The sequence below is a fragment of the Pteronotus mesoamericanus genome, unplaced genomic scaffold, assembly GCF_021234165.1.
Source record: "Pteronotus mesoamericanus isolate MK-2021 breed Mesoamerican mustached bat unplaced genomic scaffold, CSHL_Meso_final contig_182, whole genome shotgun sequence".
In the NCBI taxonomy this organism is placed as follows: domain Eukaryota; kingdom Metazoa; phylum Chordata; class Mammalia; order Chiroptera; family Mormoopidae; genus Pteronotus; species Pteronotus mesoamericanus.
The window spans coordinates 32,077,292-32,093,515 of record NW_026555078.1 but is presented as its reverse complement, the minus strand read 5'-3'; the positions used below and the strand labels follow the sequence as shown (position 1 = coordinate 32,093,515).

At 43.4% G+C, this 16,224-nt stretch overlaps 1 protein-coding gene across 2 annotated transcripts; it reads left to right on the top strand.

Moving 5' to 3' along the window:
* The first annotated feature begins 685 nt into the window (after window positions 1-685).
* Window positions 686-14,140, top strand: LGALS3 (galectin 3). Of its 2 annotated transcripts, XM_054567042.1 has the most exons (7): window positions 686-748; window positions 4,727-4,929; window positions 6,373-6,394; window positions 7,028-7,372; window positions 9,172-9,260; window positions 12,026-12,191; window positions 13,955-14,140. In XM_054567042.1, the coding sequence occupies exons 3-7, from the start codon at window positions 6,377-6,379 to the stop codon at window positions 14,108-14,110; spliced, it is 774 nt and encodes a 257-aa protein (XP_054423017.1). In that variant the 5' UTR covers window positions 686-748; window positions 4,727-4,929; window positions 6,373-6,376; the 3' UTR covers window positions 14,111-14,140. The 2 variants fall into 2 exon arrangements, with proteins under 2 accessions (XP_054423017.1, XP_054423019.1); XM_054567044.1 differs by lacking the exon at window positions 4,727-4,929 and having other exon boundaries at window positions 692-748.
* Window positions 14,141-16,224: the final 2,084 nt, after the last annotated feature.

Below are 16,224 nucleotides of genomic sequence, written 5' to 3'. Positions count from 1 at the left end.
TTCCTGGGAGTTGACTCGTTATTTCAGTCTTTCGTTCATGAAGCAAGTATTTTCTGAGAATCTACTGCACACCACACTCAGTAGATGCTGAGGATGCAGGCGAAGCAAACAGCAAAACAATTCAGCTCTCAGTCTGCGAGGTGTGTGCGCACCCACATCACAGTTCAGGAAGCCAAGAACGCGGGGGCCACTCATCCGGCGTCTCCGAAAACTGGACAGGGCCCCTTCCCGTACGCCACTGTGCACTCCTTGGTAAGGCTTTGATGCCGAGAGAAGGGTTAAGCAAAGCAGAAGGGATGAGAGTGCCTGCAACTCAGGCAGAAAGTAAGCGCCGTTAAAGCAAGCAAGCGAGCCGCCAAGCAACACTCCCTAAAGAAGCACACGCTGCTGGCTTCGCAGGCTCTCCTCTCCGCCTCGGCTACGTGAGGACGGCTAACGTGGCCGCCCTCCAGGCACCAGGGGCTGCGGGAGGGGCCGCCCTTCAGGGTCCCACCCGTCTGTCCCGGGTCCGGAGGGTGCCCTTTGCTCCCTTAGGGTTCCGGAACTCGCCCAGCCTGTTCCAAGGCGAGAAGCCGGGTGGGCAGGGATGGCGGCCCCGCCCTGCCAGGGGCGGGGCGGGGCGGGGCGCGGCGGGGCGCGGCGGGCCTGGCTGGGCGTATTTGAGGAGCCGGTCTGCCGCCCCATCAGGGACAAAACGACCTCGCCAGGAGCCACACCCTGAGCGAGAGAGCGAGTGCCGAGGCGTAAGGTGAGTGTCTCAGGCTCCCGGGACGAGGGGATGGGGGACCCGGCCTGCTGGTGGCCTGGGTCCGGCAGGGGCGAGGGCGCTCGCACACCGCTGGGTGCGCAGACCCCTTCGGAGGGCTCAGGTGGGTACCTGGGGAGGCGGCTTGGCTCCCCGGGGCCCTGGGCTGCGGGCGGCAGGCCCGGACAGCTGGAGAGCCCCGAGGGGAGCGGTGGGTACCGACTGGACAGGCGTCTGTAGTCTTTGACGCCTCGAGAGATCGGACGCAGGGGAGTCAGCAACCTCTCACTAAGGCTCACGTACACCTGTCTCCTCCGGGCGGACGGGTGTGTCCGCAGACGCCGGGCGTGGACACAGGGCACCCTCTGCAGCGACTGGGAGGCTGAGCCGTGCGTCCCTCCCTCCCGCCTCTGGGCCACCTTGACTTCAGCCGGATTTGCCTGCGAGGGGTGGTGGAGGGACGCGCTCAAGATTGGTATCAGGGACCAGGCCCCCTACTCCAGCACACAGGTGTACTGCCCAGGGACTCTCTAGGGTGGCACCTGGGACCCAGGGCTTGGCTCCCTAGCCACTTGATCTTCCTGTGGGATGTAACTGAGTTCTTCCATCAACCCCAGCAGCGTCCGGGGTACAGCTGCTATCCGGATGCTGATTCCACAGAAAATGGTCCTGTCCCAAGGCCAGAGTGGTCATGTGCCCGGCTTGGCAAAGACCGAAAACCCTCAGCTTTTGCAAATCAGCGACCCATCCCTAGTCAGATTGGCTAATTTGAACATTAACGATCTCAGATCTGTGCTGAGGATGGAAGGTGGGGGTGGGGGTGGCAAAATGTTGGTCCGGGTATGTAGAACCCTAGTTGCAGTTGGGGTGTGTGTGTGTGTGTATTGAAAATACGTTTGAGGTTTATGCTGAATTCTTAGCTATGCAAATAAAAACACTGAAATGCATCCACTCTAAGGATTAGAAGCTCAGTACCAGGGAGTCAGGGACACACGGGTTGAGGCTGTGAGTTAGGTTTCAGGCTGGCCTCTTAAAGTCAGTCATTCCTGTTCCAGATACTGTGGAATATTTGTAAAGTGACTCTTGGGAGTTGGGTTGCTGGACAATGAGGACCGTCGCACCCCAGCTGCCCAGACTTTTTCCAGTATTCTGGAAAAGAAATGGAAAGAAGGCTCAGTGAATTCTGAAAAAATTAAAAAATGATAGCAATAAAAACTGACCACTTGGGCACAGAGCATAAGAAAACATTTTCATCACCTTCCAAAATTCTGACTCATTTGCCTCAAGGTTATGACATTTTTCTTTCAATACTAGAAAATTCTGTTTCCATAGAAGTTAAATTTAGTAATAAAAATGTGTTTTTCCACAATGGTCTCCTTTTCAGGAGTTGACTTTGATTCCCTAGAGTTTCTCATGCCTTTGATGGTGGGGCTTCATCCTTGATCTTTGGGAGGCTGCTTTTTAAATTCATAATGTTTGGGGAGGGGGTTACACCCAGAATCAGCACTTACTCCATATTCTGGGGAGAAATTTGATGATGGTCATTGAATGTTTGTGAGATTCATGGTCACTGATCTAAAACATAGCCTCTCCTGTGACTGTTTGGAACACAGACTCCTACTGAGGACAGCTAGGTAGCATTCTGCCTGGTGTGGGAACCAGCTCTTCTCATTAAATGCTGAGTGGTAAGCCTGCCGGGATAGTGCTTGCTGTAGGCTTATAATTTGCTGCCAAGTATCGTGTGTTCTCTCTTGACGGATGTTCAGCTTTTCCATAGGGGCAAAAAAAATCAGTAACTGAGAGGCACAAAGTAACTTAACCTTCCTTGATGGAGAGGAACTATGATGAGAAAGAAATCCTATGAACGAACCAGTTTCCTTTATTCCAACTCATTCTCACTGAATTTGGCTTTGGAAAGTGGACTTTCCTCAAGTCCTTCTCCGTGCTTAGCAAGGGCAGGAAGCAGACTGCCTCGCCTGTGTTCTTGGAAGAGGAGTGTGGGCAGGGCCTTGGGGTTCTGTGGAAACACTTCATGATCTACTTCCCTTATGCCTTGTGTAAAGGTCTGAGACCTTTGTGCACAGAAATTTCAGAGATGCTCCTGGGAACCCCAGCAACTGGATTAATCACTGGGTGAGCCTAGAATAACATAGTAGTGTAAAATAAGGCTCTTTATTAACAGGTAAAGCTACAATTAACGAATGATTAAAATGGCCAACCTTCAGACTCATGTTTAAATTCCTTATCCCAAAGTAAACTGAACTACTTCCTGTAGGTTTTTTCCAAAAATGAAGAGCCAGGTAGTATTTCCTGTATCTTTCTGTTTGTCTTTAATGTAATTTTTCTGATTCTGGAATGCCAGAATACAGTTTGCATATGTATAGATTCTGTAGAGTGAGAAGGCTTTTTTAACATCTGATTGTCTCTCTCTATGTAAACTGTCATCTTGAAAAAAAGATAAATAAATATATTTTCCAGGCAAGTAAGGAAGATATTTATCTAAATAGATGTTTTTTGTTGTTATCTTTATTTTTGTGTGTGTGTGTTTTTTTTAAGTTCTAAGGTTGCTAACCTTGATTTCAAAAGAGCATTAGTTATAACCCTTTTCAAAAAAGAGATCTGATGGTTAGGAGTTGACAAAATTAAAAGAGTGCACACCCAATATTTGGAAATGTATACATTATTCATTTAAATGTGTTTATAATTAGCCAAGTGACTGTGCAAAATGACATTCTTGTGTTCAATATCACTGCCCACTGAGCCACCCAGCTAGTTTTCTAACAAAAACATGATCCTTTTCAAATTTGTTTACAATTTCAGCATGTTATGTAGTTCCAAATGAATAAGCTAGATCATTTCTAAATGAGGTAATTAACACTTTCAAAGAACTATACTTTAAAATTTCAAAATGTGAGGTTCTATATTAGTGTAAATTGAGCCTGAATTTGGAGTCAGGTTGCTTGGACCCTGGTCCTTGGCCTGCTAATGACAGAATGGCTTTGGGTCACCATATTACCTCTCTGAGCCTCAGTTTCCTCTCCTCTAACGTGGGAAGATTAACTTTTCCCTGTCAACCTCACAAGATTACTATCAGAGTCAGAATAGGTAAGGCATGTGAAAGTGCTTTGTAAACTGCAAAGCACCGCACAAATGCAGGGTGTAATTATTTCTGATGGGCTTGTTTAATGTGTCACAACACAATCGAAACAGTCATCCAAGCCATTATGTGAAGCACAATGGAAATAAAGTGAAATCTGCTGTTTCTCAAACTGTTTTGGTTGTGTTGGAAAAGAAATGGAATGTGCTTGAGCAGAGATGTTGAAAAGAATGACTGTTAAATTTTGGAAATGCCGTCTTTATGTGAGTTTCTGGTTGTAATCAGCCATCTTAGTTTGATTGGAGTTATGATAATAAACACTTTATGAAGCCAATGGCACAGATTTAGCCAGTTTTAAGAATTGAAACTATCTTTGTTTTTTGCTGACGTGTGTATGTACCTGCATGTAAGGGTACACATGCTAATTAGCCTAGACCAGTGGTTCTCAACCAGGCAGATTTTGCCTTTTCCCCACTTCCCTTAATGATATTTGGCAATGTCTGAAGATGCTTTTGGTTGCCACAATTGATGGTGGAGGGGGAGGTGCTACTGACTGTGCTTTGAAGCCAGGGATGCTGCTAAACATCCTACAATGCACAGGATAGCCCCCCAAAACTAAGTATCCGGCCTGAAATATCAACGGTGCTGAGGTTGGGAATAAACCCCTACACAATGAGAATATTCAAAAGAAGTGAGAACACATATACATTTACTTCTGGGTCTTTGGTATGCTGCCCAGCGGTGGAAGGAGAGTATGTAATCAAAGGAACCAAGCTCTCTGTCCACCATGAAGTTCGAGATTGTTTTCTACTAGTATTTAGAATGAGAGAGGCTTTATTTTCTTGACTTAAGACGTGTCCTTTCTTTTCCTTTTCTGTAACAAGTCTTCTCTCAAGATCCTCCTGTGGGAGCAGCACAGTCTTCCAGGCAGTGTCAGCCTTTTGGAGAAGGAAGCACAGGCAGAAGAGCACCCAACTTTTGCTTTAAAAGATCAACTACTGTAGGAAATACAGCGACTATAAACCCTGGGAGAGTCGCTGTGACTTCCCCAATTGCCCGCAGTTTCCCACCTTGGAAGATGGACATGGTGATAACCGGTTTCCAAATATGTTTGAGAATATGCCCAGATTAAAAGAGACGTACAAAAAAAATAAACGATCTGATGTATGTGAATGAAGCGCACAGGAAGTTCTAGGAGGAGCTCTGTTTGAGCTTTTACCAAAAAATCTAGTATTTGACATATTGAGGACCTATCAAGTAGTCACCATTGGTTGGATCTCTTGGGGCAATGTCATTTCTTAAAATAGCAGAGTAAATGTATCACACGTGGGCAACTCTAGGAAAACGAGATTCTGATAGTTTAAGGTCCAGGTAATTCCAGCCATAACACAGGTAATCCCGGGCTGAGCAAACTGGACCGGCCCTCAGCAGCCTGAAGCTGCCCCCCACCTCCCCACGGGAGTTACCCGCTGTGGGAGGAGCTCTGGAACACCCTGGGCTGCTGGGGGGAGGGGCAGGAGGAGTCAGGAATGGTGTCTCCAGGCCATCCTTTGAGGCAGCTTTTGACAAGGCAATCCCTCTTTGCCTCACCCCGAAATATTTTCCTCCACATTGCCTTTTTTTTTCAACTTTGTTTTGTTATACTGCCAAAGATTTCATTTGGAATAACAAGTATTTTTTTAAAAAGCAAGCATTTTGTGCTTGTCTTTCTTCTTCACTGCTCCACATCCCGATCTCACCTCTCCTTCAAGGCTTAGTGGCTTAAATCACACCCTCCTCCCTTAGAAGTAATTGCTCTGGTTGTGACGTCCACAGCACACAGTCTGGCTCGCAGCTGGCTGCAGACTCCTCGGCCGTGCAGATCTTGGACTATCCACCTTCACACCCAGAAATGAGCCTGCACTGTGCCTGTGCAGAGCGGGCATGCGCGGGTGTAAATGAAGGCATACAGAATAGTCCTTCAGATCTCAGTGGGAATCAATAAACTCTGCTTTCCCTCTAAAACCCAGAGGAGGCCTTGGGGTGTCAGTGAGAATGGGGTCAGGGGAGGAGTGCCGAGTGACATTAATGTGCAGAACCCTTTGTAAGATGTGGTGGGGAAAGAGCACAGGAAGGGAGGTGAAGGCCGAGGGAGGTGAAGGCCGACGCAGGTGGACCAGGACTGTGTTCATTTGTTACCCACTAATAGGCTCAGAATGTTTTCTTCTTCGGTCTTCTCTCTCCTGCATTGTATGGTCTCTTATTCCCAGGATTCAGAACGCAGAGCTCGTGTATTAGAGTTTCATGTTATGGGTTAAATAGGGTTTGGTAATCTGGCTGGAGTGCATCTCCCCGCTTCGATGAGATTTTTTTGTGGTTCCATGCTATTGATTTGAACATATTTTGGAAACAGATTGGCTTGTACTAGAAGAATGCCTATAAATTGACTGGAACTACAGAGCAAACTATTTGTGATGTTAAATTTAAATGGAAACTTGTGAAATCTTTTCAGATTAAATCATAACCTATTGTCTTTTTTTTCTCCTCTCAGGAAAATGGCGGACAACTTTTCAGTAAGTGTTTTATGTCTGTTTTCTTACATTTTAAATTCATGTAGGTGGAGAGTTTTGTTCTTACCACCAGACTTTCTCTTCTAACTCTTACAACACGTGCCCTCCTCTGGCCTCACCTGTCCAATGAGGGCTTGTGGGCCGGAGTCTTGGTTTTCCAGCAATAGACTTGGGAAGAAAGCCAGGTAGAGAGAGGCCTGGGACTCACTAAGAGTGACCCCTTTATCAAAAGGCCTGGGACAGAAGCGGGTAGATTCTGTGGGTCAGGAGCTGAGAAATAAGCTGAGCAATGGGAAACCTGAGCCTCCTGATTTTTGTCATTGTTTTTCTCAGGTCGGTTAGAAGGTATGTGCTTTTACATAGAGGATGGATAGCTCTGATTTTAGCAAATTATGAAAATGCAACCTTCCTCAATATGAGATGGTGGGAGACATCCTGATAAAACATATATAATCCCAAAGCCTAATTTCAGTCTTTGGGACTCAAAACTATTTAATAGGTGGAAAAGTTTTGATTGATATGAATTTCATACCTTCCCCATATCCCTCCACTTCATAGGTCTCATATTCCTTTTCTGGAAAGTTCCATTCTTGTGACTGTTTTTCATCCAGTAATTGTTTATATCTTTCTTTCCAGCTTAATGATGCCCTCCCTGCTTCTGGGAACCCAAACCCTCAAGGATGGCCTGGTGCATGGGGAAACCAGCCTGCTGGCGGGGGGGGCTACCCAGGAGCTTCCTATCCTGGGGCCTACCCCGGACAGGCACCACCCAGCGCCTACCCCGGACAGGCACCACCCAGTGCCTACCCTGGACAGGCACCACCCAGCGCCTACCCCGGACAGGCACCTCCCGGCGCCTACCCTGGTTTTACAACACCTGCTTATCCCGGGCCAAATGCACCAGGAGCCTACCCCGGACAACCAGGTGGGCCCGGGGCCTACCCTGGTGCCGGCCCCACTGGTGTCCCCACGGGACCACTGGTAAGATGGCATTAGTCATTTCATGTACTTGATTGTGCCCAGAACAGAGCTAAGGAAGAACACAGCAATTACCTGGGGCTGTAGAGCCATCATTTTACAGTATTCTGGCTGGGAGCTTATTCTGGGCATTGACCTGTAAAGGGTTTCAGGTACACCTGAACCTTTAAACTTACTGCTTAGAGCCACTTTTCAAAGACCAGACATGGTGGGTGTTGGTCCAATAGAAAAAATAGTCATTGAGCTTAGCATGTGTAGTGTTGGTATAAAGATAAGCTAATGTATCTTTTGAAACCATCTGTAAAGCAGCCGTACTATAAATCAAGAGCATAGTAGTGAGGGGAAGTTTTTGTTATTATTATTAATAAACACTGAGTAAATGCGCCAGTGGTGTGCTTCTGTATGGATGATCTCATTTGACTCCATAACCACTCTGTAAGATACTGTTATTATCCCCATTTTACACATGAGGAAATGGGGCAAACAAAGAATTATACATCTTGCCCATGATTATAGAGAGAACATGCGGGGAAACCAAGGTAACCTAGTTCTGAAAAACTTATAATGATAATTTTGTAATCTAAGGATTGAATTTTCATTTATATTAAAACACATTTTAGTAAATAAATTCTAAGTGCAGAACCTTAACTATGTAGGACTCACACACATCTCAGACACAGATCCTTTCCTTCTGGACTTAGAGTCTAGCTGAGAAACGTGCAGCTATGAGGAAAGAATTCAGCAACAGCTTGGGATCAGACCCGTTCAGGACTATGCAGAAGATGGCACAGGTAGCATCTGATCTGCATCTAGGTCAGCTTAGAAGAAAGTGCAGAGAATGTGTTTGGAGTGTGGGCCGCATCGGGCAGGGCCTAGACCATGGACAATTAGTCCACTGCAGATAGAGGGGGACGCGGAGGCAGGCAGGAGAGAGATCGCAGAGGAAGAACCCTAGAACCTGCTGGTTAAGTGTTAGGAGTCAGAGATGACTGGCTTTTCAAGGCAGGACAACTAGGGCACCAGCCAAAGGTCAGCCAAAACCCGGAACTCAGGAAGGGGACAGATGGGGGAGGGGCCAGGAGGAACAGTTCCCGTTCATACCTCTTGAATTTGCAGCATAGAGCAAATCCAGAAGGAGGAAGAATGGGACTAGTACAGATCAGGGCTAGAGATAAAAGACTTGGAGGATAGTTGAACCCGGGGGAAATTATAGAGGGAAAAAAGAAGAGGTCAGTGATAGAGCTTTGAGAATATTTACAGTACCTTGAGCATAAATTTTTGATGAATGAACTAGGAAATGTATTAACTGGAAGGTGTTCATTTCACATACTGAGTATCTGCCCCATACTAAGTACTCTGCTGGTGCTGTGAGTAGAACATATGAGAACGCAGAAGCCCAAGAATGTGACATGATGAAGTATGTTATGTGACAAGGGCCTTAAGAGTGGTACGAAAATGTTAATGCTGATTGTAAGGTCTAGCTTAAGCCCTATCAAAACATAGTCTAAGTGAATGAATTATAGATTGGGATGTACGTAGTAATAAGAGCTACCATGCTCCAAAAAGGACTGTGTTCTGCCTTTGGCACTAATTGATTAATGGATTTAGTCTCGATTATTAGTTGTGCATGTAGGGAACCTTATCTCTTTGGACCCTGGGCACGGTGGCCAGAGAGTCTGGACAGATGGCTTAAATTAGGGTTATGTGTTATTCACACATATTAATAGGGATTTAATTTCAGCAACATATTTTTCTTTCTCCAAGAAAACTTGACTATTGATACATATTTTTTTCATCCTCAGACTGTGCCTCACGACCTGGCTTTCCCTGGAGGAGTCATGCCTCGCATGCTGATAACAATTACGGGCACAGTGAAGTCCAAGGCAAACGGGTATAGAGCAAAATTTGAAAGTCTAATATATTTGTTGATTGATTTTTGAATAACCGCTGATTTATTTTGAAGTTTAATAGAATTTTTAAGACTACACATTTAATGGCTTGGCTCTACCATAGTATGGGATTATTCCATAAATCAATACGTGTTCCCAACCAGGGCACAAGGTTTCCTTTGCCCAATCTTGTTTTTCTCCCAGAACCTAAAAAAACCCCCCAAAAACAAAAAAACCAGAGTTCTGTGTTGTGAGGACAAAGAGGAAGAGCAGAAAAACCTATTCTGATGGTCCTTCCTGGCAGTGAAAACCTTAGCTTTAAAGGAAAGTAGAGCCTTTGTAATGTCACGCTTTGACATCCCTCCACCTCCGAACCATATAGCGTCTGAAAAACCAAGCATGCACTTTCGCTTAGATGCCCATCAGAAATGAGGATCCGAAACCAAAAGCTCCCACTGGACACAGTGGTGAGTTGATCTGAGAGCTGGAATGTGATCCCATGTGTCCTCAAACAAGTCTCCCTGCAGCTGAGCAGGGCACAGCGCAGCCTCAGAGCTCTCGAGCTGGGCTGCCCTGCCTGACTGCATTGGGTGCAACTGCAGAGTCAGGTTCCCACGATGCTGGCCTTGTCTACAGATGATAAGTGGCAGGATGGGGAACCCAAGTCTTCTGAGTAGTTATTATTTATTGAAAAGGTTCAGAAAGATTGTACAATTTGAAGACTTCATCAGAATAAGTCAACCATCCCCATGGGAACTGGTTTGATTGAGGTGAGCTAGCATGGGGTAAGACTTTGAGCTCCTTCAGGAAAAATACATGCTGATTTCCGGCTGCCCTGGGACACTTGGCTCTGGTTGTCACCACGGGCTGTATAATACTTGTTTATAATACAAGCAGGCTAGGGAATATCCTGAGGCCATCCAGTATGCCTGTCCCTGAGGTTAGTGGTGCCACCAAAGCTCCTGCAGCCATTAATTAGTGTACCTCTGGTTTTTATAGGCAGTATATAAAAGACACACAAACAGCCTCTTTGAATGCCTGTCACCTGGCTCCTGGTGAATCAACAGGAGCCACTTCCTCTGTTACCAGGAGACAGATTGGCTTCTGATCTGATCATTTTACATTTAAATAGCCTATTCATGCCAGCCTCTAGACAGCCTCTGGGTCTACTCCATAGTCACCACCCTAAGGCAACTCCTTTCCACAGAGCTTATATAGCTTCTCTAAACACAATACTTCCCTGAACAATAAAGCTTGTCTCAGAGCAAACTGCAAAACGTATATATTCTCTGCTTATGTTCGTATCCTCCTTTCCTCCCAACACAACATAGAACTCAGTACACCTTATTGCGTGCATGCAGCACTCACAATTTGTTAATGCGTGCTCTCCTCCTACAACCCTTATTCCTCAGAACCACGCTGGTATCTTTGCCTTTATTCATGGATATTGAACTGGAAACTTCAGCTCCAATTACACTAGAGATGTAGATCGACACTGTGGCAAATCAGAACTAATTTTGGTTGAAATGGTTAAGGTGCTAGTAAACTGAAAGAAATGTTGCTTGGTCCTACAAATTCTATGTAAGGAATTAGGAGGAAAAAAGAATGCTTAAGGTTGGAGAAATGACAATATCTTCCTTTTCCCTGAAGAGGGAATACAACCATTGGATATTTAGTCAAAATACAACTTCTATTGCTATTTGTCTATTTTGGTCCTTTCCCTGTGAATACTTCTGTGGTTGGGCAGGTTACCAACAAATTCCCAGGGAATTATTGTTAGTAGGTCAGGAGTGCAGATTTTGCTTTAAAACGAGAGCACCAGCGGATTCCGATGTGAGAGCTCTATGGAGCGCACTTTGAGACATTGGGGGATCCAGCTGGTAGTTTTAACGGTCAGTGGACTTGTGTTTGCATTAACATCCAAGGAGAAGGAATGGGGTCAGGAAGTTGCACTTCACATCATGGAAAGTTCAACACATTTATTGTCATGATTTTAGAACTTAGCAACCAGATACCGAACATTAACTGTGTAATCTCAGAGTATGTTCTTAGTTATCAGGAGGAAGCCGGGATTGATCTCCCATTTATGTGACTGGCTTGCCATCAATAGATATTAAAAGCAACCTGGCAGGGCAGGAAGGAGGTAACTATTGTCATATGCAATGCCCTCAAAGTGGCCTCAAACCTCTATGAGGAAAGTGGAAACAGAAACATTAGACACGTGGAACAGACTGACAGCCGCCAGAGGGGAGGGGGTTACTGGATGAAAGATGGTGGAGGGATTAGTCAAAGAACACTTGTGTGTGATCCGTGGGCAAGGACAGCAATATGGGGATGACTGAGGGAGGGGAGAGGGTGGGGCTAGGTGAACGTGGGAAAAGGGAGAAAAAAAGGAAACAACTGTAATAGCATAAACAATAAAAAAATAAAATTTAAAAAACCTCTATAAGGAAACCTTGAAGGGTTTTCATGAGAGTAGGGGGTGGCGGGGTGTAAAGAGGGAGTTGCAGAGAACAATGTAGCTAAAGACAATGAGGCAAAACAATTCAAGCGCATATTGCCTCGCTTGCTTTTAGATACTCCAGTGCTGCATCGAATACTTGGCCTAGTATACAGTTCGAACCTATTCTCTGGTTTGTTTTCTGTTTAGAAAATTTTCCTGTATTTTATAAAATGATTTTCTCTTTTAGAATATCATATATTCTTTATTTGATACAAATACACCAACTTGAATCATTTTACTAACTCTGGTCTTTGGTTTAAACAGAATTGTTTTAAATTTCAAGAGAGGGAATGATATCGCCTTCCACTTTAACCCACGCTTCAATGAGGACAATAAGAGAGTCATTGTTTGCAATTCAATGATGAATGGTAGCTGGGGCCGGGAAGAAAGACAGCCAGTTTTCCCATTTGAAAGTGGTAAACCATTCAAAGTAAGTTAATGCTATTATTCTATATTGATAATGCCTATTGCTCACAGGGAAATCACTCTAAAACCATGATGCACTTGAGATGAATTTTATTATTTTTTAAAAATTGATTTTAGAGAGAGAGGAAGACAGGGGAGAAAGATACATCGATTTGTTGTTCCACTTATTTATGCATTCATTGGTTGCTTCTTGTATGAACACACAGCCTTGCTGTATCAGAACAGTGCTCTAACCAACTGAGCTCCCTGGCCAGGGCATTGGAATGAGATTTTCGTCAGCTGTCCAAGGACACCGAACCAGCTCCTCCCTATCCCAGAGACCAGGATCAGCAGGCTGGGACATGGCCAGGAGTGGCACGCTCCCCAGCTCCACCCTGTTACCGCCCTGAGTTTAAGCTTTTCTGGAAATGAGGAAAATAGCATCTTTAATAAAAAAGGCAGACAGTCTCAGTGGGACTGAAACTTAGTTCCTTAAAAAAAAAACCCATCGTGGCCTAACATTCAAAACTGAAGTTTTTTTTAATTAAAAAAATTAATTTAAAAATTAATTACAGATGACATTTAATATTATATTAGTTTCAGATGTACAGCATAAATTTTTTAAATTCTGAAATACATGCTTATGAAAGGAAATATGTATATTTTTAAATATTCTTTAAAGTTTTATTTATTTTTAGAGAGGGGAAGGGAGAAAGGGAGAGAAACATCAGTGTGTGGTTGTCTCTTGCACACACCCTACTGCGGACCTGGCCCTCAACTCAGGCATGTGCCCTGGCTGGGATTTAAACCAGCAACTCTTTGGTTTGCAGGCCTGCACTCAATCCATTGAGTCACACCAGCCAGGGATAGATTTTTAAATTAACTAAGAAGTCCTCCATTCTTTACCTCCCAAAGTTTGCAACTTGGGGTATATCTTTCCAGTATTTTCTATGACATACAGTGTACTTCTTATTTTTAAGCACAGCTTCACCAATATTTATTCCATTCACAGTGCTGTGTTAGGATTGACTGTAGAGTGGGCAATAAAGCAGCTAGATTATAAGCTCCTCAAGGGCAGAGACAAATAAGGAGCACAATCTACATTTGGTGGACATCTTTCAGTATCAGAATATTTTTATTTAATAGTATTTTGTTGTTTAGGTATGTGATAATTTAACCAATACCTTGCCGATGAAAATTTGGAAATATTACAAAAAAAAAAAACCCTGGAAATATTTTATTTATGTATTTTACTAAATACTATACTATTTGTATGAATCTTTGCTTTCTAGAAGAACAACTTTAAAGACTACACGTTTAAAACTTAGATATTGCCAAAGGGCTACTTCCAATAGCATGTAGGGATTACCACCTCCACTAGCTATGGGAGGGCTGTTTTCCCTGCTCTTGCCAAAACTGGTTATCCATCTTCATAACATTTGCTCCTCTATTAGGACTTTAGTGATTATTTTTACTTTTAATTTTAGGTGGTTTAGGCCATATAAAAACTTCTCATGTAGACACATTATTTATGTAGACATCATTTTTTCCTTTGTGGCTTCTAGTATATAACCTTCTAAAAATTTTGTCATTTTGTTGTGTTTAAATCTTTGAATAATCTGGAGTTTTGGGTTTGTTGGGGTTTTTTTGCTGTAAAGTTACTTTTTCTGGACTTTAGTCCGTTATACAAATGATCATAAAAATGAAATGTGGACACCCTGAGCTCAGGACAGACCGGCTTTGAAATTAATGGGCATTTCTCACAGTTTTGTGTATGTGTCATTTCAGATACAAGTACTGGTTGAATCTGACCACTTCAAGGTTGCGGTCAATGATGCTCACTTGTTGCAGTACAATCACCGGATGACAAATCTCAAGGAAATCAGCGCAGCGAACATTTCTGGTGACGTCGATCTCACCAGTGCTTCATATTCCATGATATAATCCAAAGGGGCAGATCTTTTTTAAAATAAAATTGAATGTAAACTTTACGCATTTAAAACTTTCACGTTTACTTCAAGTGAAAAATTTTACCTTTATTCAATGTCTTTCTTATAAATCATCCATTTAATAAATATTCTAAAAGTTACCTGTTTATATGTGATTTAATTGGGGCAGTTTATTCGTGATAATGAACAGTAGACTCAATGGTAAAAGAAACATGTAGCAATATTAATATTAGAATAGTTTTCTATACTAAAATAGTTTTAAAGAAATAGGAGTAAATACTACCCAAACATTAACCTTGCTCTTCCTGAGTTAAAACAAGGAAAGCACTCTCCTATTTTCCAAGAAAATGGTCATATTTTCAGGAAATGAGAAAAGTAGAGAGCATACCCATACATGATATATGACCATAGGCAATTACTGTTAGCATTCCAGTATATTTCTTCTGGGTCATTTTAAGTCTTATTTTCGTTCTGAACTCGACTTCACTGCTTTCAAGTCCATTTTGGATACCAATGTGAGCCTCTTTCTCCATAGGATTCCTTGGTTTTTACAAAACCTCCAGATTTGTAGAGGGTGGGGGAGTAGTTTCTCCATTAGATATATAGTCAGCTTCAAAAATTTAGTAGTTCCAATCCTCAAGATTCTTAACCATGCCTTTCTGTCCTTCCTATTATCAGCAAACCCAAAGAATAAAATTTCAAAACTAGGATGTAGTCACACCACTTCCTTTTTTAAAAGACCAAAATATTTATTTTTTCTATTCTACCGTCTTCTCAAATTGGTTTCCCCAGGAAGCAGGGATAATACAAGAGGTCTATCAGGGAATGCTCTTGCAATCAAGAGCTGTGGGGACAAGAAGGTACACAATGGGGCAGAGGAAGAAGTTGAACATGAATGCCTCAGCCCACCCTCCAGGGGGTCTGAAGCTGGGATGACCATTTCGAGTACTTGAGGGGGACAGGTCTTTGTATGCTGACTTCAGTCAATGAACACAGGGCCCCTGGGTAACAGTGAAATTGGGTGAAGTGGCTCTCTTTACCCGAGGCACTTCTTGTAGTGGGTGACAGCTGAGGGTTGTCTGCGCTTGCAGCGACTGAAGGAGTAAGCCTCTCTGCAGTCCTTTCGAGGGATCTGAGCAGCACATCCCAGCACATTTTGAAAACTAAATTCCTCACCCTAACATTCTGGTCTCGATTGTTCTATGATTAAATGGAAGAACATAAGCTTTGGAGAAAAGAGGACACTTGGTCTATACAAAATTACTTAAACCCCTGAACCTTGGTTCCTTTGTCTGTAAAATGGGTGGCACAGATACATCTCTTTGTAGGATTACTGTGATTGTTGAATAAACATTGCTTGCAAAGGGGCTATTACACAGTAGGTCATCAAGTAATGAACATTCCCTTTGTTGCGATTTTGGAAAGGGTCTTGTTCTACCCAAGCAGTTTTGTATCATTGTCTTTAAAGATTTTCCTAATACCTCATAATTCTGGAGTCCAATGGCCCAAGAACACTCTATCTTGCTGTAGGGGACACTGAGGCCTACCTACACAAAATCCATTCCCAGTGTCCTAATAATTGCGGTTTTACTCAGGTATGATCCCAGAATTGGTAGGGAAGCATTAGTTTAAGTCAATCCCCTGCTGCCTCTTATTGATCTGCAGATGGTCATGTGGTATTAGTTAGCCTAACCAGACCATAGGGAAGGACATAGCTCTGATTACCACAGCCATATTATGACCCCAAAAGGACCCAGCCTCACAGAAGTGTCAAGGATGACAGAATGAACTAGAAACAGGATGCTGGATCTGATGCCTTCATTGAGCTGCTGATTGTAAAGAGCCTAGAATCACCCTGACAACTTTTGAAATAATAAATTTCCTTATTGCTAAGCCAGTTTGAGTTAATTTTACTATTACGTAATAGCCAAAAACTTTCTAAATGATTCAATAATACATTTTATTAAACCTACCCCTCACCCCCGACAATCATCTTTACTCACATTGTCTTATTCTCATCTATGTTATTTTACTATGTTGCATAGATTCTAAGTCTTGGGTTACTTTGTATCAACCTCTTATACATGTTCATGGCCCTGTGCCCCGGAA